Below are 23,445 nucleotides of genomic sequence, written 5' to 3' on the forward strand. Positions count from 1 at the left end.
TCCTTAACAAAAGTAGTCCCCGGTGGGGGTGAGCAAATGGGGGAGCCGGGAGAGGGGCGAGCACATGGGCACATCCTTTTGACTCGGCTGGGATTCACGTCGGGCCTCCAGCATCCCTGTCTGCCGGGGAAAAAGGACCTGAGCTACTGATGTTGGCGTTTATTCCAGTCTTTGTACAAACGTACAGACCCAGAGATCTGTTTTTCCTGTTGACTTGTGTCTTACATTGCCTAGGTAACCTTATTTTTCAGTACATACTATTTTTCAGAATAATGCTTTTCAAGCTAGGCTATTATAGTCCTGAAGTACAGTTATTACTAGTGATTGCTCCTTATATGCAATGAATGGGGTGAAGTTTAATAGTTCTTAAATACCGTTTTGGGGGGGGAGGGGGAACTTACGTATCACAAAATAACTTAAAGCCTTATCAGGCTGTGAGGTTTGGGGTTTGCCTTTTTCATTGCCTTCATATAGCAAAGGGTTCTTGGGAGGCCAGAAGTCATCAGTGATACTGTATATCTTATAAACAATCTAACTACTATTTACAGGTGAAAATACCTCTTCGTCTTAGTGTTTGTTTTCTAGACCTATAACGACTATGGAAGAACATGAGAGAAAAGTGAAATTTGACCAGGGTTGTTATTTAAAATAATCGGTATGCAAAAAATGCAGTGCTTTTTTCCCCCCAACTTAAGCTGCATGTGTGGTCATATGTCTTTTATCACTCCCTTTTACATTACTAGTAGCTGTTTAATAACTTCCTGTAATATCAATATTGTCAATGCTTTCTAAAAGGAAAGGTATTAGGGACCAGCACTTTTGTCCTGGGCCTAGCTTCTTGGTTGGCTTTTGAAACAGAAGGCCTTTTCCAAAACCCAAGTTCTGGATAATGTCGTGGAAGTAAGTTTTAAATTTGTCAGTTGTTGTGGTTTGAAATGCTAAGTTACCAATTTGTCTTTTGAAGCCACGTACTAAAATGTGATCTGCAAACTGTACTCACCTCTAGTGTGAAATATTAAATGTCTCAAAGCAGGCCAGGAGGCTTTACAACTTAAGTTGTAATGCTAGTTAACATCGATTCTTTTGTAGGTCTGAAGTTATACCAGCAAAATTATATTGTTGCCCTGGTTAGCAGGGTGACAAAGCACGTGCTTCTGTACTTCTAGGGGTCTGTATGTGTGAAGAAGGAAAGCATCAGCTTCTCCCATACTCCTGAAAGAGATCATATCTTACTAAACACACATTGACCACAAACATCCACTGATTTGCCTGAGGTTTTCTTGCGTGCTGAAGATCTTTCTCTCTGCAGATCTACTGCAGCCCTTTGCAGTAAAGGTCATCTGTAGCAGGCAAACTGTCTGCTGCTTTTGCATTGTGGCTTCAGTGGAAGCATGTATCTCAGTTTCCCCTGTTCTTAAGCACAGGCCCTCGGGCAAGTCTTTACAGTAAGAACTGTGAAAAAGTGATACATGAAGGGTTGTGCTATTATTCCCAGATTCTCTTATGCAGTGGAACCACTTATTCCTTTCTCTCCATTCATATGATCTTGGACTTTCTTCAGAGGTGCTTGTTACATGGGAATCCAGAAGGTGAAATTTAAATTCCAAAAGCCAAGCTCTTCAGAGTGCCTGGACAAGAAGAATTGAGTTTCTAGATGTAAGGTCTATAATATTTGGCTGGTGACAAGTAAATATTTATAAATGAATAGGAGTCTCTGTTCAAATGTCTCGGAGCAGGAAATACAGTGGTTAGTGAACTCTAGAAATAGTCCAGGAACTTGCTACCTGTAAGAAATTGAAGCATTATCAGAAAACAGGTGTTACATGAATGTCCGAGATTTAAATTTTATTCTAGACTTTATGACTTCGATGGTAAGTGACTGAATGATAGTACTGTTTAGGTATCAGCTTTTCTTTATATCTGTTTATTTTTGTTTTGTGTAGCAGTACATGGACTTGTAGAATATTAACATTTTTCATTAACTTCCTTCCGTATCTGTGGCAGGTCCTGGAATTCTTATAACAAGTTTTTCCACTGGACCAAAAAAAAATATATGGGAAAAAAAAAAAAAGGAAGGGTAGGGTTAAATCAAAACCACCTGAATTCCAGCATGCATTTACATGAAAACACTGGGATTTCTAGTATGGAAGATGGGTGGTTACTGAAAGCTGTCTCCACTAGCTTATTCAGGTGCATGGGAATAATGTTATAAACTTTCCTAACGCAAAGGGGATCAATATCTTAAGACTGCCAGTTCTTATTAAATAAAAGTGAAATTTTGTATTAGAGTTTACTCATTCAATAGCTTCAAAAAGTGGCTGATGTGTTCACTGCACGTGCTAATACTGTTTTCATCGTATACTCAGAGACAATAATTCCTAGTCCTTTTTGGATCTTAATTTCTGCTTTCCCCTCCAGGGCAATGAAGGTGCTATTTCTGTACAGTACTAAGAGTAAGTTTGAATGACTGTTTTAAAAACCTGTCCACTGGACTCTTTTTAGCCTTCTCAAGTCATGTTCTGAATTACTTGAACTTCAAGGTGATAGAAAAGGAAAAATGTCCCCATATATTTCTGGTTTTAAAGGTTTTTTTGGTTGTTTTTGTTTTTGTCTTTTTTCCTAATTCTGTTTCCATTGTTGAAATGATGCACTGACTTTGCATTTTATTCTTGTGGACTTTGATATGAATTCAGTGGTGTTTGTATTAAAGGTCCGATTTCCTCTTCCCCTCCTACCCCCTGTAAATAGGATGTCCACTTAGGAGTTTATAACACAAGAGCACAAGCACATCAGTGTTCAGTGGACTTTATTCCTACATTTATTTGAGGTAAGGAAGTATTTTCTCTGCCTGTACTAATGGCAGTCTTGTGTATCTGTCAGCACCAGCACAGGAAGTTTTGAAAATCAGCAGAAAATAGGAACCCACATCTACTGAGTCCCAAATCAATTTCTTACGCAGTAAATCATCATTTAAAGAGGAACATATCTCCACTTCTGTTACTCTAAAGGCTTATTGCACAAATTAAAAATGTGATCCTACTGTTATACTTTATTAGTACTGTTGCCATTACCTTTTAAGTGCCTTATTGCATGCTAGGATAAGGTTCTGATGCGAGTTCCTCAGTGGATACCTGATAGTTGTGCTGATCGGAGAGACCAGAAATGCAGCCAACCATCAGGCAGGCAGGAGAAGGCAATCCTGTCTTACTTTGTCGGAGTGGATAGTGGAATGCTTCATGCACGACTGTAGTGAATTTTCCATGCCATTGTACAAATTGTCACTGAAAACTACTCGTTAGGTATGGGGCTTAAATAGGGCTTGTAAGCTTGTCTGTATCTAGCATTTGGCTAACACTGTGTTTGCTTAGGGTATATGAGATGTTAATGCCACCTGCTGGCTCAGAATTAGTGGAAATCTTGCTCTGCACCTGGAGGAAGTAGACAGTGAGGAAATACCTGATGAGTGTAGATATCCTTAGATATCCAAAAGATGCTCAGTGTATTGCTAGTAGACAGATGTTTGAAATTATATCTTCATTGGGGTTTAGTTGTGGAAGATAAGGAAAGACTTCCTGCAGCAAGGTATGCATGAACTATATGATGAAAATAAACTTTTATAAACAGCTTCAAATTCTTATAATCCTAGTAGCAGTTTTCAGTCAGCATTCTTTCTTGGCGACTCTTGAATCCTACGCTTTTCCCAGTTTATTCATTGAACTTTCCGCTGCAGAAGAATAAGGATAGATAATGAACTGTTGCATCCATTCCCTAGTTTGTATTGTTTTAATCTGCAGAAGATCTGTTAGATTTTTTAAATCATTTACATGTAGCACTTCTTGAAACTTGCAGTCTATGTATGCTCGCATTCTGTCTGTATTACCTCCACAGGGTGAATCTAGTGTGTTGTAACCATATACGCCAAGAAAGGTGGGAGGGGAAAAAAAGGAACTCCCAAGCTGAGAAATTCAAGATTCACTGATGCGAGAAGGAAACAGCAGAAGTCTTACTTGAAAAAATTTGGCACGTTTCTCCCTCCTCTTAAGTTCTCTTCTACTAATAACTTCGTTTAATAAATAGGGACAACATTTGGTTGTCCTTGTCTGGGGAAGGTTTAAGTTCTGTAGAAGTACTGATCTATGATACAGGTTCTCAACAGTAAAGAAATGTCTGTTACTCAGGGTTGTGTGTGAGTTGTGTTTTGGTTTTCTTTTTCTTTTTTTTTTTTTAAACTTACACTCTGTTTGCAAGGTGTTCCTACAGTTCATCACCTGTTCTCTTTTGTTGTTTCTCAGATGTATAAAGGAGCTTGGCAAAATTCTAGCATTTAAAGAACAGCCATAACACTTCTTTGATATTTGCTTTTATCCCCAGAACATGAAGCATAGGTGTGATGTGTGGGTGTGGTTAAGAGAGTAAATTACATGTACTTTGCTTGTGACTTACAGAGGTTATATTGAATGGTATAGTGTCAAATTTAGCCTCACTTAGAGGACAGGGTTGGATCAGAAGACCTTGTGATATTGCTTTCAACCTAAATTTTTCTATGATTTTGTAATGTTTCAGCTTCTATATGAAAATAGTTTCTCTTGTGTCTCTATCTACATCCAAAACTTAGTGTTATTTGTGGTCATTTATCAAACGCTTTTTGAAAGGTTTACTCATTTCCAAGTTTTCACTTGGAAGGTGAAAATGGCTAACAAAACTGGACTAGCTTTTAGGACTTTGCTAGTATAGTTATAAAGCATGTTAAAGCTGCTGCTTATACTGAAAACACTTGCCAGTCTGCTTCTGGCTTTGAGCCGGTACGAGGAGCGTGACTTTTCTCTTTCTCAAACCAGTAAGCCCTAATCTTGCTGGTAGATAGGGCATCTGTGGATTGTGCCTCAAACTTTCCTTTCCTAAAGTAGCTGTAGTCTACTACTGTTCTTTGTTGGACTGTGATGCAACAGATGATGGTTAAACTGTCCTTTCTTCTTATGGTATGCTGTTCTGTATTCCAGCAGCATGGGTTGCCATTACTTTCTGAGAGTAGCTTGACTTGACTGGGCTTCAAGTGTTGAGAGACAGGGTAGAGGTGAAATTTTTGGTATGCTTTAAATGATTTTAATTTTTGTTTCTTTACACCGTTACGGGACTGATGAATCTTGTCCATCTTGACACTGAATTGGCTTAAAGTTCATCCATTAATGAATGGTATCATTCTCTTCCATGTGTCTTGGGTCTGACTGGTATGTGGATGATCTTGAAGTGTATATTCAAGGTATTTTATCTTAATCATAAAGTTTTGCAACTGTGTAACGCTTCCAAATATATCAGCAAAGCATCTCCTTTAAAATGCAACTGACATTTGAAACTAATAATGCCAACAGATGTAAAAATTAAAAGATAATTTCAGTTTAAACAGACCTGCAGCTTTATAAGCATGCCAGTAAAATTGTGGTAGTTAGCGGGAAGCCTAAACTTAAAGCATTCTATCTTTTGAAGTCTACTTTTATATCCTTGATAGAACTCCAAGTAACAGAAAACCAAAGGAAATTCTGTGAATTCACTTGTAAATCCTTTGCAATGAAAAGGTGGAGGGGTACCTTCCCACTTCTGTGGGGAGAAAGCAGTGATTAGGGGACCACCTGCATACTCTTCAAGCTTGTCAACTTAGAGATTCTTCTGTCTCTACAGTGGATGATTCTTCAAAGTCTGCATCAGCCTCTTGACTACATGGACTTCTGTGATTCAGTTTCCTGGAAGTTGAAGCCTTTCAAAGGGCTTCTAACTTCATGGAGAGGTGTACTGTAAGCTAATACAGCCTTTGGTATATTTGCGTATTGCTTGGTATCCATTAATTGGTTTCCACTTGGGTAGTGATTGCAGTAGGAGACCCAGGTGACAGTGGATTGGGATGATTAAAATCAGCTGCTGCCTTGGATACTTCTAACCGGCTTTCTTGAGATACTCTTTCAAACTCAAGTCTACACATACCCTGCTCTTGTCTTTCCTCTGCCTTGAAAGTGTGCCAGAAACAAGAGCTTGGCTTTCAGGCAAGTGTACCTGCTTGAAAAACACTTAAGCATAACATTGATTAGTAAAAGTCTTTGAGTATGTAAGCTTCCTATTAGTTTGCTTAGATGTGGATTGTCACATGTTACTTAACTGGAACTGTGATATCTTTAACCAAATTCTTCTTGGTGCTGAGAGTTTGTGATGGTGAGGTAACATCTATTCTTGATGATGGGTTATTTCCAGAGTCACTTACGCTGCAGTCCTTTGCCATGTTTTTAGAGCTCTAAGTGAGATATGCATTTTTCTAGTTTATTTAGCCTAGTGTTACATTGCTCAGGAGGTGAGTAAACCATTGAGTTGATAGTTGGGCTTCTGTATATGCTTTTTCAGTAAGGTACCTACCGCTTAAAGCAATGTATTCCATATCATGCTTTATCACACCAAGTAAACCGTATATTAAAAAATAGGTTATTGCATAATCTGCATTTTGAATACAGATTATTTTGAGGAGTTCTCAAATACTTTGTGTTCAAATAGCTATGATCTAATTGTATATTACATTGAATATTATAATTTAAACCCTCAGTTTAGATACATGCATGAAATATATACTTAGCTCTACATTATTTCTGCATATTATTATACTCCCAGCATTCAGAGTCTTTGAACTTCTATCCATGCAATAAAAATTGCTTCAGTTGTTGCTTGTCTTGGTTTTTGCAAAACACTAAGGATGATATTGAGTACAAGAGCAATGCATAAAAAGGTAATCAGAGATTACTGTAGTCTCACTTAATGGTGAAGACGAGTTTTGATCATGGTCATTTACAACAGACTTGATTTAACACTTATCACAGCACTGGAAGTTACTGTACTGCTTTGACGTTAATTCAGTGTGTTCGCAGACAAATGTGAAATACTTCTGAACTGGTTCAGTGGGTTCTCTCCTTCTGGCTCTTCTTGGCAGAACAAGGTGCTTTTTCATTTTTGTTTTAATAGAGAAGTTAAAGTTAGACATTGGAGGCTAAAGATGAGAGCTTAAGACTACATAGTAAAGTAAAAACGCTTTGCCCCAGGATGTATTGTTTAGATGTTTATGTACATACAGTTACAAATTTAAATGGCATTTGTTCCTTATCTCATGTTTATTATTTTAAGAAATACTCTTTAACTGTGTTGGGTTTTGCATACAAATTGAATAGTAATATGTATTCATTGTAGTAATTCTGCTATAGAATTTAGATTTGGAAAAAGTGGTTTTACTTTGCTTGAAGTACTTAAGTTTCCATATCTGTAATACAAATCTATATGGCTTTAAGTGATAGGCTTCTAGGTTCAATACCTAAGCTAGCTTTTACATCATTACAAAAGATGCCATGGCTACCTATTCATTAACTTGCAGTTGACAAACTATGGAAATAAAACCTGACTGTTCTTATATTTCTCTCTCCGAATACCCTAGTCAATTGAAAGCTCTTCCTAGGGTAAAGATCACTGGACTGCCAGAATTGATCTCCTCTACCCCATTAGTCTCTTATTTATAGTTCCTGGTATTCCTGTTGCTATTTATGTCTTTAATGCATATGTATATTGAAGTGATATGTATAGCAGAAATATGATTAGGTCCTACTGATTGCTCTGGTTATTTGTAAAACCTCTTGGAGATAAGATTCTTATGATGGGTCTCAACCGTCTTCTCAAAGCAAAAAAGAGCCAGGACACCTTTACAGGAGAGGAAGCTGGCAACACAGAAAACTGGTTCTAATTTTGAATAGGTATGAAGCAGCAGTGCACTGCTTTCCAGAACTGCCTTAAATTAAGTTGAAATACCTATTTCTTATTTTGGTTTTCCGAACACTTCAATTTTAGATCCCCCGACAATGAATCCGTCTATTCCTTCAAGTGATAGTCTGAGGTAGAACTATATTATGTTGTGTGTGAGGGGGTTGTACAATGAACAGCTGGAACTTATGCACAAATGGATTTTTTTTAAGCAGACAGTAATTCGTGTATGTCTTTCCAAGAATAGCCTTTTCTGGAGGAAAGTAATACTATAGTAGGGACAGGTGATACTCGGGATCAATATATTAAAAAAAAAAAATAGTTTGTTGTTAGAATAAAGACAAGGCAATTCCTTATAGTACTTAAACATGCAACATGTGACAAATGAAATATGTAGGTAGTCCCACTGATGTAGCGTAACTGAAATTGTTTCTTTTAAGAGGTGATCTTCTACTGCCCAGTCGTTGACTGATGTGTGGATCAGTAAATATGATGATACAACTGAGTTATGTTGCTTGGATTTTTTAACCTTTTTTATATGGTAGCCTTTTAGTCCATCTTCATCTCTGTAGTAGATGAACCGAATGCTAGCTTTCGCAACTTTTACGTCTAACCTACATACATGTGGCACTTCTAGCTATTTCAAACATGTAGTTGGTATAACAAAAATTACTATTGTGATTGTATGAGAAGCACTTGTCTTCAAGGTCCACCAACTTGACGTATGAAAATAGGGCTTGAAATTCTAGTATATGCAATAAATACTTGTGTTCATTGTTGAACTAATTAGATGCTGTGTCATACCTTGTCTTGAATAGGTCTGTTAAGATCACGTCTTCGTTCTGCTGCTTCTTTTAAGAAAAATAGGCCATTCTTTGTTTTGCCTTCACTCTCTTCTTACTTTGTTGTTTGTCTTCATTCTCTCCTGTATCATTTACTGTTTCATTCCTAAGTTTTTCTGCCGTTGTTCTCTCTTCTTAATTTTCATATCATTCTTCCAAGTTGCGTAGCTGGAGAACTTCATTCAGCAAGAAGGAAACAAAGATCATCTAAAAACTGAATGTTTATGGATGCAACCTGCTATTGGATGAGGCCAAAGAGAAGGCACCATACACTCAGCTATTGGAAGTAATATTCAGTCTCTGGGCTTACCAAATTTATCTTGTACTTCAGGTGGACTATGTCTTGACTAGTCATATCTTTATGTATTGACACATCGTTTACAGGAATAGTGTCTGGATTGGTTTTGTATCTTACTAAAGAAGGTTTGCATCTTAGATTAAAATTCCACTTCGTCTGTCCTGTTCTTCAGCTGTTTGGCCTGTATATTATGCAAATGCTTGAAGGAAAGGATAGTCTAAGGTGCAATATTAATCTTTTGATGCCTTCATGGTACAAGTCATGCTGAGCTTTCCATTAGGCTTTTTTATGCATTTGGAGTGCTCATTGTGCTGACTTTGCTTGTGAGGTGTAGAACGAAAATCTAGGAAAAGAGAGATGAAGTACTTAAATGGGATCCTTCTGGAGAACCTCCTTGCAGTCCTCTTCATCCACTTCTTCCCTGGTCACTGCTAATAATGCTTAATTTCCTAATACGGAGTCAGCATAAATGTCTTCTAGAAGAAAGGCTTGTGCATTGGACTATGGAAATGTCTTGTGGGGGGCTAGGAAATGAAGTTCCTGAGACAGTGGAAAGAGTTGTAGGTGATGTTCTTCTGCATGGGTTTTGCCCGTTTGATACCACACTCCTGTCTGGTTCTACTTTTGTGGTGTTTGTCTGGGATTGAAACTTGCACAGCAGAGATCTTGCCCTGTCTTGTTCTCAACTCTCATCATAAATTAACTTTTTCCCAAATCCTGTAATCTTTATCAGGTGGTGAAAGATGGGATCTGGATCTTAATTGCTCTTAAAGAAGCTGAAGTTCTTGATGCAAGTAACACTGAAAATATTACTAATTTAATTATTATCAGCTGATAGTTTCTTTTAAAGCCCTACTTGGAATTGAATAATTTACGCATAATCCTTAGTGGAAGGAAAAGTGTTTGTGGAAAAGCAACTTCTTTACGCTTGGTGGACTTCTGGGGCTTTAGGGAACTTAAAACTTCGTTATGAGTGAGTCCCTTGTGGTTTAATGCCAGACTGTAGTCTGGAGAAATGCCTGTATCAGCTGCTAAATGTTTATAATTCACTGTAGCCTTCACTAGTGCAGTAGACTGCATTTAGTTATGCTGCTCATTTCTGGAGGGACATGTGGAATTCCACTGGAGTGGGTCCAAACCTCAGAAATGAACTTTTGTGGGGTGGTGGGATATTTTGTGGTCAAGAGCACTCATCAGCCCGTGGATAAGGACAGAACTGCTCTAGCTGCCCACCTGGGCTCCTGCTTTTGTCTCCAGAGTTCAAAGGTATGGATGTAACAGTACCTAGGTGTAGGGTAACAACAGTGCCCATGTTGATACTAAGCTGTAAATTGTCACCTGTTCAACTTCCCTTTTTTTTATGATGAAAACAGTGTTTGGTTGCCCCTTGCTTTAGGTTGTCTGCTGTTTCTGATCTCCTTTTGTAATGAAGTGCAAACTGGATGGGTAATTTAATCTTGGATGGGTGGTTTGCTTCAATTGCAACTCTTTTTAAGTGTAAAAAGAGGCTTAACAGATAAGCAAAAGGACAAACAAGTGGTAGCTTTTGTTGGTGACAGTGTAAAGAATCTTCTGACACATACGTTGATGTTTTTTCAAAACCGATTTTGAAGAAATAAAGCCAACGTGTAGGCACTTGTATAAACTGCATGTTTCCTGCAGGAGTGTGAATGGAAAATAGACCAGTATTCAGCAGTTATCGTCAGTTGAGAGGCAACCATAGATTGTAAATAAACTTCAGTTCAGTCAGCTAAGAGGATGTTGCAGTTGAGTAGCTGCAGTGCAACATGAACTAGTGTTAACCTGAGGACAAATCTTGGGTAATTACTTCATTCTCATTTCAGGTGGGGTGGGATAAACACAATGGTGTTTTAGTGGTTCAAAGTGGATGATTTGGCATTTGAATTGCAACCTTGTCTATCATGTTGTTACTGCATTAAGGTCAAACTATTAAAATACCAACTAATATAAGCCAAACACTAGTATGTGGGGGGGAGCTGGAGTCAGGCAGGGCTCAAGAGCAGTGAACAGCCTAGTGACAGCTCTGTGTAAGGCTGGTACCTCAGCTGGTAGATTGTGGAATGGAACAGAAGGAAGGTTAAACAAGCTTTTTTAATCCCTCCTGCCCTGGTCTGGGCACTGAAAGATACATTGTTGTAAAATGAATGTATTTATCATTTGATTCCTCTCAGGAGAAGACAAGCATAATGCCTTGCAAACTGATAAAACGTTTCCCTTAGCACAACCCTTTGCAGAAAGTACTGGTTACCTGTTAGGCAACATGCTACTTCTGTTACTATAGGAAAGTTGAGCTAAAGTCTTAAGTTATACTGGGATGTTTTATTCTCTTCTCTCAGAGCTGATCAGGGTGGTGAGAAGTCCTGTGTGTATCAAATGGGGCAGCAGATATCTAGAGCTGTCTGGAGGAAAGTAAGCAAAGGTTTAAAATAGTGTTTGCTCGCAAAACAGGGAGGAATGGTTTGTACTGTGTTGAAATAAGGGTAGATTTGCTGGAAGAAACTCAAATTAATAGGCTAGCAAGTTTTGGGCTGTAATGCATCAGATGATCAAGTGGTAATCTTTTGTGGATGAAGAATGATGGCACTCTGTTCAATGCAAGTATTTATGCAGCCCGTATTTGCCTTGATTAAATCTGAAACATATTCGGCCTTTTGTGCTATGCTATAAGTGGAAGAATTTTGTAAAAGTTACTGAAGATGCCTCCTTCGCATAAGTTGACTTAGTATGGAAATTAATCCTGGGTAGATTTGGAGTTGATGGGATGAGTGTGTAGTTTGTATGTTCATAAGCATTTTCTAAAAGTACAAAGTTAATTCTTTTACTGCTGTCTCTAGGTGATATTTTTTTGTTACGTTTTCAGGGCATCTTATTGATACAAGAGAAACTGATAATAAGTGAGGTTATGTATTTCATGTTCTCTACTGACTTGGTTTTGGTGTCCTGCTTTTTCAAAGCTTACCATAAGGCTAGATATGAAGCTTTAATTTTCCTGGGACTCATGTCTTTCAAATGGTGGCTACGTAATTTGGACAGGTTTTCAAATGGTTTTTAATAAATGCAGCAAAAGATCCCTCAAAACCTTTAATTTTTTTTTTTTCTCTTTAAGGTTTGGACCCCATGGAATCCCTGTGACCATATTTCCTAAAAGGGAATACAAGGATAAACCTGAAGCCATGCAGCTCCAAAGTAAACCATTCCAAGATGAGGCACAGGTGAAGTGTGAATCTAATGCTGCAGTCCCTGATGACTCTTCTCTCACGCAGCCATCAGAACCTAGCATAGCTAAAAGCCTATGGACTTCTAAACCACCTCCTCTCTTTCATGAGGGAGCGCCATATCCTCCTCCTTTGTTTATCAGGGACACATATAACCAGTCAATACCTCAGCCTCCACCCCGGAAAATTAAGCGGCCCAAGCGTAAAATGTACAGGGAGGAACCCACTTCTATCATGAATGCTATCAAACTACGACCCCGACAGGTCTTATGTGACAAGTGCAAAAACAGTGTTGTTGCAGAAAAAAAGGAAATAAAAAAAGGTGGCAATGCAAGTGACTCTTCAAAATATGAGGATAACAAAAAACGAAGAAATGAGAGTGTGACTACTGTGAATAAAAAACTTAAGACTGATCATAAAGTGGATGGAAAAAGCCAAAATGAAAGCCAGAAAAGGAATGCTGTGGTCAAGGTTTCAAATATTGCCCACAGCAGAAGCAGAGTAGTTAAAGTTTCCGCACAAGCAAACACTTCAAAAGCGCAGTTAAATACAAAAAAAGTTCTCCAGAGCAAAAACATGGATCATGCAAAAGCTCGGGAAGTCTTGAAAATGGCCAAAGAAAAGGCACAAAAGAAGCAGAGTGCAACCTCCTCTTCCAAAAATGCACATTCAAAGGTCCACTTCACACGGCGTCTTCAGAACACCAGCTCAGGTTCCCTCCCACCCCGATTGCGTTTAAAGCCACAAAGGTATCGGAATGAAGAAAATGACTCTTCTCTCAAGACAGGACTTGAGAAAATACGGAGTGGCAAGATGGCAACTAAGCCCCAGTCTCGCTGCTCCTCCACCCGCTCAGCAGGTGAGGCCCCTTCAGAAAATCAGAGCCCCTCAGAAGGCCCTGAAGAGGCCAGCAGTGAGGTTCAGGACACAAGTGAAGTGCATGTAACTGTTGATCAGGATGAACACCAGACATTGGGCAAGAGAGGCAGCAAAAGCAATATAACGGTTTACATGACCCTTAATCAAAAGAAATCTGACTCTTCCAGTGCATCAGTTTGTAGTAGTGATAGCACAGATGATTTGAAATCTACCAACTCTGAGTGTAGCTCTACTGAAAGCTTTGATTTTCCTCCAGGCAGCATGCATGCACCTTCCTCCTCCTCCTCCTCTTCAAAGGAAGAGAAAAAGCTCAGTAATTCCTTGAAAACGGAAGTCTTTTCCAAAAACGTCTCTAAGTGTGTCACACCAGATGGCAGGACCGTATGTGTAGGGGACATTGTTTGGGCCAAGATTTACGGCTTCCCTTGGTGGCCAGCCCGTATTCTTACCATAACTGTGAGCCGGAAAGATAATGGCCTTTTAGTTCGACAGGAGGCTCGTATCTCGTGGTTTGGCTCCACAACAACATCTTTTCTTGCTCTTGCACAACTATCCCCCTTTTTAGAAAGCTTCCAGTTGCGCTTTAATAAGAAGAGAAAGGGTCTTTACCGCAAGGCCGTCACAGAGGCAGCTAAGGCTGCTAAGCAGCTGACTCCCGAAGTTCGGGCCCTGCTGACACAGTTTGAAACGTGAACATGGAAAGTAAGGTAGGCAAGAAATCTGGAGGCTCCACAAAATTCATAGCCTAGTTAGAGAACTACCATGAAGGACTTGCCAAGTCAGAAGTTGCACTCGGTTGACTGCTCTTTTTATACTAAAGTTGTTCCATTTGTAGCGGTTTCCTGACAGTTAAACAAATTGAACATGCAATCAAAATTAGCCTAAAGTGAGAACTTCAGTATTTTTCAAGTGAGAATTTTTTTTTTAAAGAAAAAAAAACTCCTCAAACACCCAATGCATAGGAGCCATAGCCTCAGCTGAAAGGCAGCTTACTTGCAGGGAATTTTTTAGTAGTTTCTACCCAGTATATAACTAGTTGCTGTGTGGCAAAGGGTTAACACAAGGGATGAAAGTAGTAGCTGTGACTTTTTTTTTTTAGGTGGCCCATCAGGGAAGTGTAGAAATGTAAGCCTTGTCGAAATGGTCTTTAAAGATTATTTTAAATAGTCTCTAACGTATTTAGTCTGGCCCAGTGCAAATTGGTTCAAAGCACGCTTAAACATCTGAAGGAGGCATGCCCCAATCCACATAGGCCAGTTTAAATGGCATTAGAAGACTTGCTGAAATTTTTAAGGAAGAAGAATTCATGTAACTTAAAGACCAGATTAAATGGGGTTTTATCGTAGTGACCACTTAAACACTCAGCCTTTCTATGCACATGGGGGCACAAATATAACACTTCAGGGTCTGAGAAGCTGAGAGGGATGCCTGTAGCTCTAAGACAAAGCTGAGAAGTCGCTCAGTATTTGGGATCAAGGGCTGTTAATGCTGCATAGGTGTGAATCGTAACTTCTGGTCTTTCTTCCTGAAGAAATCTTTCAGGCCATTTGCCTGGAGGTTTAGATTAAGAGAGGCTTTGTTTTGAATGTGTAAATAATTGATTGCTGAAATTGGTCAGATTTTCTCCTGACTGGTTGTTCCTAAATTCTTAGGATACGTCCTAGTAAATTACACTTTGTGAATTGTCAGATGTGTAATTGTTGCATTTTGGATGTATCTAACTTCATTTTTTTTAATATTTCCGTTTAAGGTATCTGTTTGCAGGTCAGAAAATGAGAATATGTACTTGTGTAATGCTCTGAAATGTAAAAAAACAAACTGTAAAGAAAATTGACTAAATCTGAATTATTTGTGTGTGTTTCTCAAAAAGCTTTGAAAAAAATCCAGGATGTTAGAGTACTTTATATGTATGCCGTATTTAGAGGACACCCTTTTAAAAATAAATTGTCCTTTTTCATGCATTCTTAAAGATAACTGCTTGATGTAAAGTACTATTGGTATACTTCAGTCTTAATTTTGAGATTAAGCAATTATCTGTCCCTTTTTCAAAACTAGCTCTGTTTAGGGCTTTCTGTAAAGCTTATCAAATTTCTCTCTTAATTAGATTTTGTTCCCTATATTTGAATAAAGACTGTGGATAATGTCACTTATACAGTGGGGAAATGTTTTCAGTTTTCTCCATCTATCAAAAACTAATCAGACCCACTCTCCACTGCTACTTCAGCTTTTCTTGCATGTCTTTTGCTCAACATTGGGGCATTTTCATGCAACGGACTTTACATTTTTTTCCATGTGAATTACTGTCGCTTCTCCAACCCACTCCTGTTTCAGCCTTGCAATGCCTTGTGAAGAATCTCTCAGCGTTCATCCCAAAGCAGTTTTCATCCTGTTTTTTCCATAATTGCCCATGTAGGCAATCATGACAGATGTAAAAATTTAAGCTTAGACTGAGATTTTAAACAGACATGAAAATGGGGGTAAGGATTTAATCATCAAACCCTTAAAATCTTTTTAACTTAAGATTAAATTTCATACGTTCATGATTCTGCCTGATCTTTCCAAAGCATTCAGTTTCTTTTTTACCTTTTTAAATTACTCTGTTGTGCCCACAGAACTATTGGAAGTCTAAAGTGTCAAATACATGGCCGTTCAAATTTTCTTCAAGTTTACAGTAATCTGTTAGGTGCTAATTAAGCTTCTAAATATACCAGCTTTACCTTGGCATTCTAACAGTTACAAAAAAAACCACTGGTCAATGCTTTTTGAATGTGATAAACACACAATAAATTTCATAATGTGGAAAAAAAAAAATCCTGTTTCACTTCTATGTATTCTTTCCTGCAAACAGAAACAGTTACTCTATTTAAGTAAATAAGCCGTACTTTGTTATTAAAGCAGACTGCTTTTTGAAGTCAAGAACCCATACAGCGTGGTTTAGGTGTCTACACTAGTTCCTTGAGGTTTAGAAGCTCAAGTGAACTGGTTTTAAGTTAGTTGTTCTGAGCCAAGTAGTGGTGAAATCAATATTTACATTGTTAATTTTTCTTTAAAAGACCTGGAAGCTTTGTACTCTTATCTCTTAACTTCTATAAAGTTAGAATAGTACTAAAGCATATATAGTCAAAGTTTGCTCAGGTGTTCACTGGTAAGATGGGAGAGCAACAAGTATGAGAGGGGTTTCTTCAGATTGTTTTATATTCAAAAGAACTGTTTATGAAAGGCATTTAAAGAGTCTTAGTTTTGATTTGTAGTTGATTGGTCTTTTAAAGAAGTCTTTCCTAAGTTTTATAGTGAATGTGCATTATCACTTCAGACTTAACAGGTCTCAAAACAAATAGGGGTTGGGTTTTTTTTTTGTTTGGGTTTTTTTTTTTTTTACAACACCATGTTACATTAGGTTGAAAATATCCTATTCATACTTGTCCACGATTTTCCTTTCACTCTGAAGTAGCTAACACCCTAGATATAACAGAGTTTACAGTGGAGAAAATGTTGGGCTTAATGTAAAGTCTGGTTACAGTAAGTAACCTTGGTTATGGCAGTATGGATGCTGCATGTAGATTAGCTTTGAAGACTTAGACAAAGCTTAGTGCTGTTTTAACTATATACTGCAAAAAACCCCACATATTTATGTGCCTACTCTTAAGAGTGTGGACTACTGTTCTTGCGGTTGGGTACGCATCTATCACCTCTGAGTTAGCTTGACAGTTTAAATGACTTATCAAATAACTCATGACAGGAGCACGCCTGTACGGTGCCAGGATAGTGCATCTGTGTAATTGAGCTGTGCAACTGTTGCAAGCAGCCTGTGTCTTGAGAAGACAAACATCAGTAGAAAGAGTGACTTAGTTTTCTATCAGCTTAATATAATAAATTGCAAATTATGTCTTTCTGAATTAATGAAATTCCTCAGTGTAGTTGTTGAATATGTATGGTCTTTCAATTTAGGGGGGAAAACATGACAGGTGGTGATGAGTTTCTAGTACAAGCCTACTTTTTCTTTGAAGATCTTTAGCTTCAGTTAAGATGTTTTGGGAGAGAGTAGTTATTCCAAAACTTATAAAGATTTCCTTTAACGGGAGTGTTTGAAGGTGTGATCGCTTCATGAGTGAAGCTAGAAGCAAATGTGAAATGCTTGTATGTCTCTGAAGTGGAGTTCTACAGGAAATTGAACAAATATTTGTTATTTTTCTAATCGGAGTTGCAACTTTATGTCAACACTTAAATGAGATAATCATCTCTGATTATATGGTATTTTCTTTTAGACAGTGCTATCTTTAGTTTGAAACCTACACAACTAACGGCTGCCTCACCAGGAGGGGTGTGTTTAGTGGGGGTAATTAAGGTCAACTGTGCAAGGCTGAGAAGACTTATTTTTTTCAGCATGTTGTAAAATACTTTTTTTAAAAAAAAAAAACCAAACCAAAACATAGTTTCTAAATGTGATTAGGTTTAAGAAGTAGCACATCAGTGGAAGTGAGGAAGGGGTAAGAGTTGCTTTTTGTTGCCTTAGGTTTGTTTCTAGTTAACTCTCTTAACTCCTGAAACTGATTTCCATTCATATCCTCTATAAGCTCTTGCTAAAGTTGTCAGAGTAGAATAGGAACATGAATTAGGAAAATAAAGCTTAGTAGCTAGTCCTCCCGTAGCATTACATCTGTCCTCATGCATGTTCTGCGAAGTACAGTGAAAAAATAGAGCTGCCTTTGGCTGAAGAATTCTGGAAAGGAGGAGGCTGACAATCAGTGAAAGGCTATTTCAGTTCACATCCTCTTTCTTTATAATTGTATTCTAATAAATGCCTACAGGAATAAGCAAATTCAGTCAATGCAGTAGGATCACTACAATAACTTGTAGATAAAGACTGTGAACTGGACGTTAAGTAGAGTGAGCTTATGATTAAAAGGTCAGTAAGATGGCAGTATTAGTTTCTAAATGTGATTAGGTTTAAGAAGTAGCACATCAGTGGAAGTGAGGAAGGGGTAAGAGTTGCTTTTTGTTGCCTTAGGTTTGTTTCTAGTTAACTCTCTTAACTCCTGAAACTGATTTCCATTCATATCCTCTATAAGCTCTTGCTAAAGTTGTCAGAGTAGAATAGGAACATGAATTAGGAAAATAAAGCTTAGTAGCTAGTCCTCCGTAGCATTATCATCTGTCCTCATGCATGTTCTGCGAAGTACAGTGAAAAAATAGAGCTGCCTGCTTGGCTGAAGAATTCTGGAAAGGAGGAGGCTGACAATCAGTGAAAGGCTATTTCAGTTCATCTCCTCTTTCTTTATAATTGTATTCTAATAAATGCCTACAGGAATAAGCAAATTCAGTCAATGCAGTAGGATCACTACAATAACTTGTAGATAAAGACTGTGAACTGGACGTTAAGTAGAGTGAGCTTATGATTAAAAGGTCAGTAAGATGGCAGTATTTTGTGTCATAAGCCACTTGGTAAAAGTGTAGGTATACTATTTAAAAACAAACTTGAAAGTGATCTTACAGTACAGAGTTTATAGTGGTTAAAGGCTGAGGTGCTTTCCGTTCTTATTTTCAGTTTACTTTTTAGGGGTATAAATAGAAAGGTCATAGGGAACCTTAAGGAAAAGAGAGGAACTTGGTGTATTGAGCTAGATGTGATACTGGAAGGAGAACTATGAGTTGGCTGTTGGAGAATAATACATTACTCTGCAAGTTCAGTAGAAGGGAGTAGTGCTCTCCTATTTTAGAGAGCTTGTAGGAGAATTTTGGTGAAATGTGTGTCATTGTCCCACAGTCAACTGTTTGAACTTCATCTAGAATCTACTTCACACTTGTGGAAATGGGGTGACTTGCTACAGGATTTTGTCAGTTTAAGCTGTGCTTACATTAAGTGTGTGCGTCTTTTTGGTTGTTTTGGATAGGATATAGTAGCATACCTTTTGGGGATATAGACAGGCTATACTTGCAATAATATAGTAAAATTGTACCTATAAATAAAATAAAGTATCAATAACAACACAGGTTTTGCATAACTAACTTCCTTAAAGCTTCTTCTGACATGACTGTAGTGATCAGAGATCATCCATGTTTAACATCAGGACAGGTAAAGGTCTGTAGCATTGAAAAATTTGTAGTAGCTGTCAAGCTATCTAAAGATCCATTAGATCCAAGCTTGTGAGATGTGGATGTAAGGATCCAGCTTCAAATTATTCTTAATCTGTAATGGGAAGAACCTCTGTTTTGATACATGTCCTTAACAATTATGATGGCAAGTTCCTATTCAACATTTAAAATACCTCAACTACTGTTCTGTGTGACAACTTCGTATTTTAGTTTCAATAGTTCAATCCTATGGTGTCATCCTGTTAGTGTATTTATAGAGTGTGGCCATTTAACTAGATAAAATAAGATCCCCTTGTAAGATGGCTTTTCTATTGCCTGCTCATCTTACTGGCATTTCTATGCACCTGTTCTAGTTTGAACTCATCTTTCTCTGACATCGGTGGCAAGAACTGTTCACGGTAATTTAGATGGGGTTTTACAAAACTCTTACCGAACGACAGTGACTCTTCCCTAAGTCAGAAATATCTCTGATCATTGGTTTTTAATTGTTAGATCCTAATAGCGCCTTATAGTTTCCTATGATTTACTCATACATTTCAGTCTGTCTTCTGTAATACCTGGGATGTGTATACCAATCCAGACTAATTTAGATTAATTTATGATTTTTTTTCTTAAACTAAACTGTGACACAACTGCCCTTCTGTGAACACAAGGCAAAATAGCAGTTCCCAGGCATGGCTGTGGAGACAGTGATTTGGTGACTGGCTTGCTACCATGCTTTTCCCCTGCACAGTTTTGTTGTTGCTACCAAATTCAGCAGCTGGGGATAACTCTCCCTGGGGCAGCACTGGCAACCTTACTGCCAGGTACCGATTGTTGAAGGGAACTCGGATCCATGGCTCCATTTTTTTTCCCCCAAGAAAAAGCAATCAATGTTCTTGGCGTGAAGTAGGATAAGCAGCAGCGTGGAAGATGAATGTCATTGATAAGACCAGGGCTTTTATACCTTAGAAGACGTGAGCCAACTTCCACATCCAATAGGGAGACAAATGGGAGTAAGAGATGGTCTTGCGTGCCTGCATAACCTTCCCAGATAGTTTCTGTACGCACAGGGCTGAAAACTGCGATTTCCTGTGCTTCTGCCGATGGAGATGTATAGTCTTTGATCTTCTCTACCCACCTACCTGTGGTCTGAGGGGATAATGTTAACAACGTGGGCTGCAGGTATAAGTTGGCGCAGGGAACAAATTGGGTCCCCTGCTGTGAGTTTAAATTTGGGCTTTGCTCGTTCAGTGCATGAAGACAAATGGATCTGTGGGATTTATTTGGGCTATGTGTTTGAGAAGTTATTTTCAAAATCAGGACCATGCATATTTTGAACTACTGTAATGCAGTTTCTATGCCAATGTTTTTATTCCTCAGTCCAGAGAAGGAAGAAAGGACTATTGGAACTGAGGGTATTCGAGGTCTGCAAATACCTGCAGGATAGGTGCAGAAGCAGAGGGGAAACACGCTTCTGTTTAGTTGCAACTAGGACAAGAAATAATATTAAAAATTATGAGACAGGGAGTTCAGATTAGGCACTAGAATATTTATTCCAGTTGTTATAGTGAAACCCTGGGTGTTGTTTGGAGAGTTGCATAGTTTTCGTAATTACAGGTTTTTAAAAACAATAGATTAAGCTAACCTCTGTCAGGAATGGGTTAAATTCATCCTGCGTTTGGGTATGGGATAGAATAGATCATCTATCTTGACCCTGTCACGTCTCTGTTTTCTGTAATTTTGTTATTAACAATTCTGATTTTGGAAAAACAGGATCTTTGTAGAAATATGCATATAATGAAGGATTCTGCCTCATGCGTCCTGTTCACAGTCATGCAGGAATCACGCTTGGTATAATGGAAGTATGGGCTTCTAACAATGGAGTCTTAGCGTCCACGTGCAGTAAAACTGCACTGCATCTCCTGCCAGGGGCCTCTTCTATGCAAAATCATGTTTGGATGACATCATTTATGTAACATGTCAACTTTAAATTAGGTGGGGGGGGGGGTTTGTTTGTTTTTTTAAATAGATCTAGGTCAGTTTTCATGTTTGCTTACTAATGGTTTTGATGTCAAATATGCAATATGAATAAGAAATATTCTTATATGTGCCAGCCATGTGCTATGAATCTGTGATTTGGAAGGCAAGCTGTGTTCTCACTAGCTTGTTACCATCACTAAGAGATTCTGTAACAGAAACGCAGCATAATTCTGGTGACAGAATTGTCCTTGCCTGTTTTTAACAGGTGCATAAAGGGGAAGAGGGTACTTGCTTTGTCAGCAAAGTAAGCAGGTACAATTCCAAGCAAATATTTACTTAAATGCTAATTTTGCATCATCTTTTACTTAGTAACATTTAGGATTTTTCTTTGGCTTTAGGAAACACTAGTGTTTAATTGTACGTCTGCAGTGGTTCAGAGTTTTAAAACATATGGTGCCAGTTTTGGTAATTAGTATCTCTGGTGAAAAGGAACTAAATCCATAAAAACTGGATTTTTCAAAGAAGTTTAGTTGGGATTAGAAGCTCAAGATGCTCTGTATGACCTGATTAAATGCTTCAGTTGACACATAGGTATCTGTATGAATGGCACTTCATAAATAATTGTGGACTGTTTCATGTAATCTAGTTCTTTAGTCATCTAAAACTGAAGTAATCTTGATACTGATTTTAGTAAGGGGCATATTGTGGCAGCTTTTCTAAGAGGTCACCTCTAAAATCAGCCCTAAAATCAGTTAGTACTTCATACAGGAATGCAGATGAATGTGGTAAGGAACACGTCCTTACATTTGCTGGTACTAGGAATGGTCTAGTTATTTTTGCTCTCCTGTTGGTGACACGTGTGGAACCTCAACTGGAAGGTAGCTGACAACAAAGTTGTGTTTGTTTAGTAGGCAGAGATTTTGATTCTGACACACAAACTTTTTTTGTTTTGGTAAAAATACCAAGAAATGTGTTTGCTAGGGGTTGTAATAACAAGTGGCTGAAGTCTGAGCAGTAGGAGAAGGAAATTATTATCAGGTTACTCTTACTGGTTTCATGATGCTCATTTAACTTGGGTGTCATGAAAGACGCTGGGAATGTGTTTGTGAAAGCTCCCAAATCACTCCTGATTCCTGAGTCCTTCAAGAAAAACAAGAGAGAGAAGGCTTGGTACTAAAAATAGCTCCCCCCTCTACCTTTGCTCCCAAAAAAAGAAAAAAAGCAAACCTGTTTTCCTGTATTTTTGCTAGGGAAAATAACAAAACAAAACAAAAAACCAAAAACAAAGCCAGATTTTTTTTCTCTCTACAAGTTGGTGTTAAAAATCATAGCTGAAGGTTTTGAGCATTGAATATTTTTTGGTTGGAATATCACATTAGCAATATTCAATTATTTTCAGGGAAAAAAAAAAAAATCTTTCCTTGAGATTTTTCAAGTGTTGAGGGATTTAGGAACCTAATATCTTCCGATAAGTTTATATGAAAAAGCTGGTTTTGGCCAGGTTTTAGAAATTCTTGATACTGTGTTATATATTTCAGGGAATTAGGCATGTAAACTGAAGAATGTGTTACTGCTCTTGGTTTTCCTTGTAGTTGAGGCTCTGTTGTTGAAGATTGTCTTGGGCTGTAGAGGAATGCCACAGTTCTGCTTGCTTTTTCGTAATTCATTATCTGGAAGAGAAGCCTATTTTAACTCTTCCTAAGTAGTTAAAATTTGAATCTGTAGCAGTAAAATAACGTGCTGTTTCTTCTGTTACGTAGTTTGGCATATAGACAAAGTATTAGACCCCTAAAGAAGTTGCATATATGTTACTGTGACTGTTTTTAAATTTGGGCGCTCTACTTTAAGAGCTATGTATCTTCTCCTTCACAGTATGTGATGGGAGATGCTGCTATTTTTACTTTCCTTGTCCTTCTGGGCTGCCTTTTCTTCCTCTTGATGGCTGCCTGTTGTTGTTCTGCTTTTCCTTTGGAGAGGAAAACAAATACTTTCAAAGGCAGTGCTTCTCTTTGGGCATTAGTGAGTACACAGGATCACGAAAATTTTCACATCAAAAAAATCAGAATCCATATTACAGTGATGACTCCCAGGAAAGCAGCTGTGTAAAATGCAGTTGAGTGGGGCAGACGTTCACGACATCAGTGGTGAAAGGCCATAAGCCACGTCAGTGCTTGTCCTAACACACATGCTTATGTATATTACTGGTGGTAATTTTTATGATGACTCCATAGTCTCCAGCGGTTGGATGAAACTGCTTCAAAACAGAGTCCAGGCTGCTGTGAGCATACTGTACATCACTGGAGAGCCGTACCCTCAGACCTAGGCTTTGCTATCACTGACCTAAAAGCGTGGGTTA

General features: G+C 38.2%; 1 protein-coding gene across 1 annotated transcript; it reads left to right on the plus strand.

The window, feature by feature from the left end:
* The first annotated feature begins 5,715 nt into the window (after positions 1-5,715).
* PWWP2A (PWWP domain containing 2A) lies at positions 5,716-14,873 on the plus strand. The gene is made up of 2 exons (XM_019473877.1): positions 5,716-5,789; positions 12,047-14,873. Exons 1-2 carry the CDS (start codon positions 5,716-5,718, stop codon positions 13,725-13,727), a joined length of 1,755 nt encoding a protein of 584 aa, XP_019329422.1. The 3' UTR covers positions 13,728-14,873.
* The last annotated feature ends 8,572 nt before the right edge of the window (positions 14,874-23,445 follow it).

The sequence above is a fragment of the Aptenodytes forsteri genome, unplaced genomic scaffold, assembly GCF_000699145.1.
Source record: "Aptenodytes forsteri isolate BGI_AS27 unplaced genomic scaffold, ASM69914v1 Scaffold54, whole genome shotgun sequence".
Taxonomy (NCBI): domain Eukaryota; kingdom Metazoa; phylum Chordata; class Aves; order Sphenisciformes; family Spheniscidae; genus Aptenodytes; species Aptenodytes forsteri.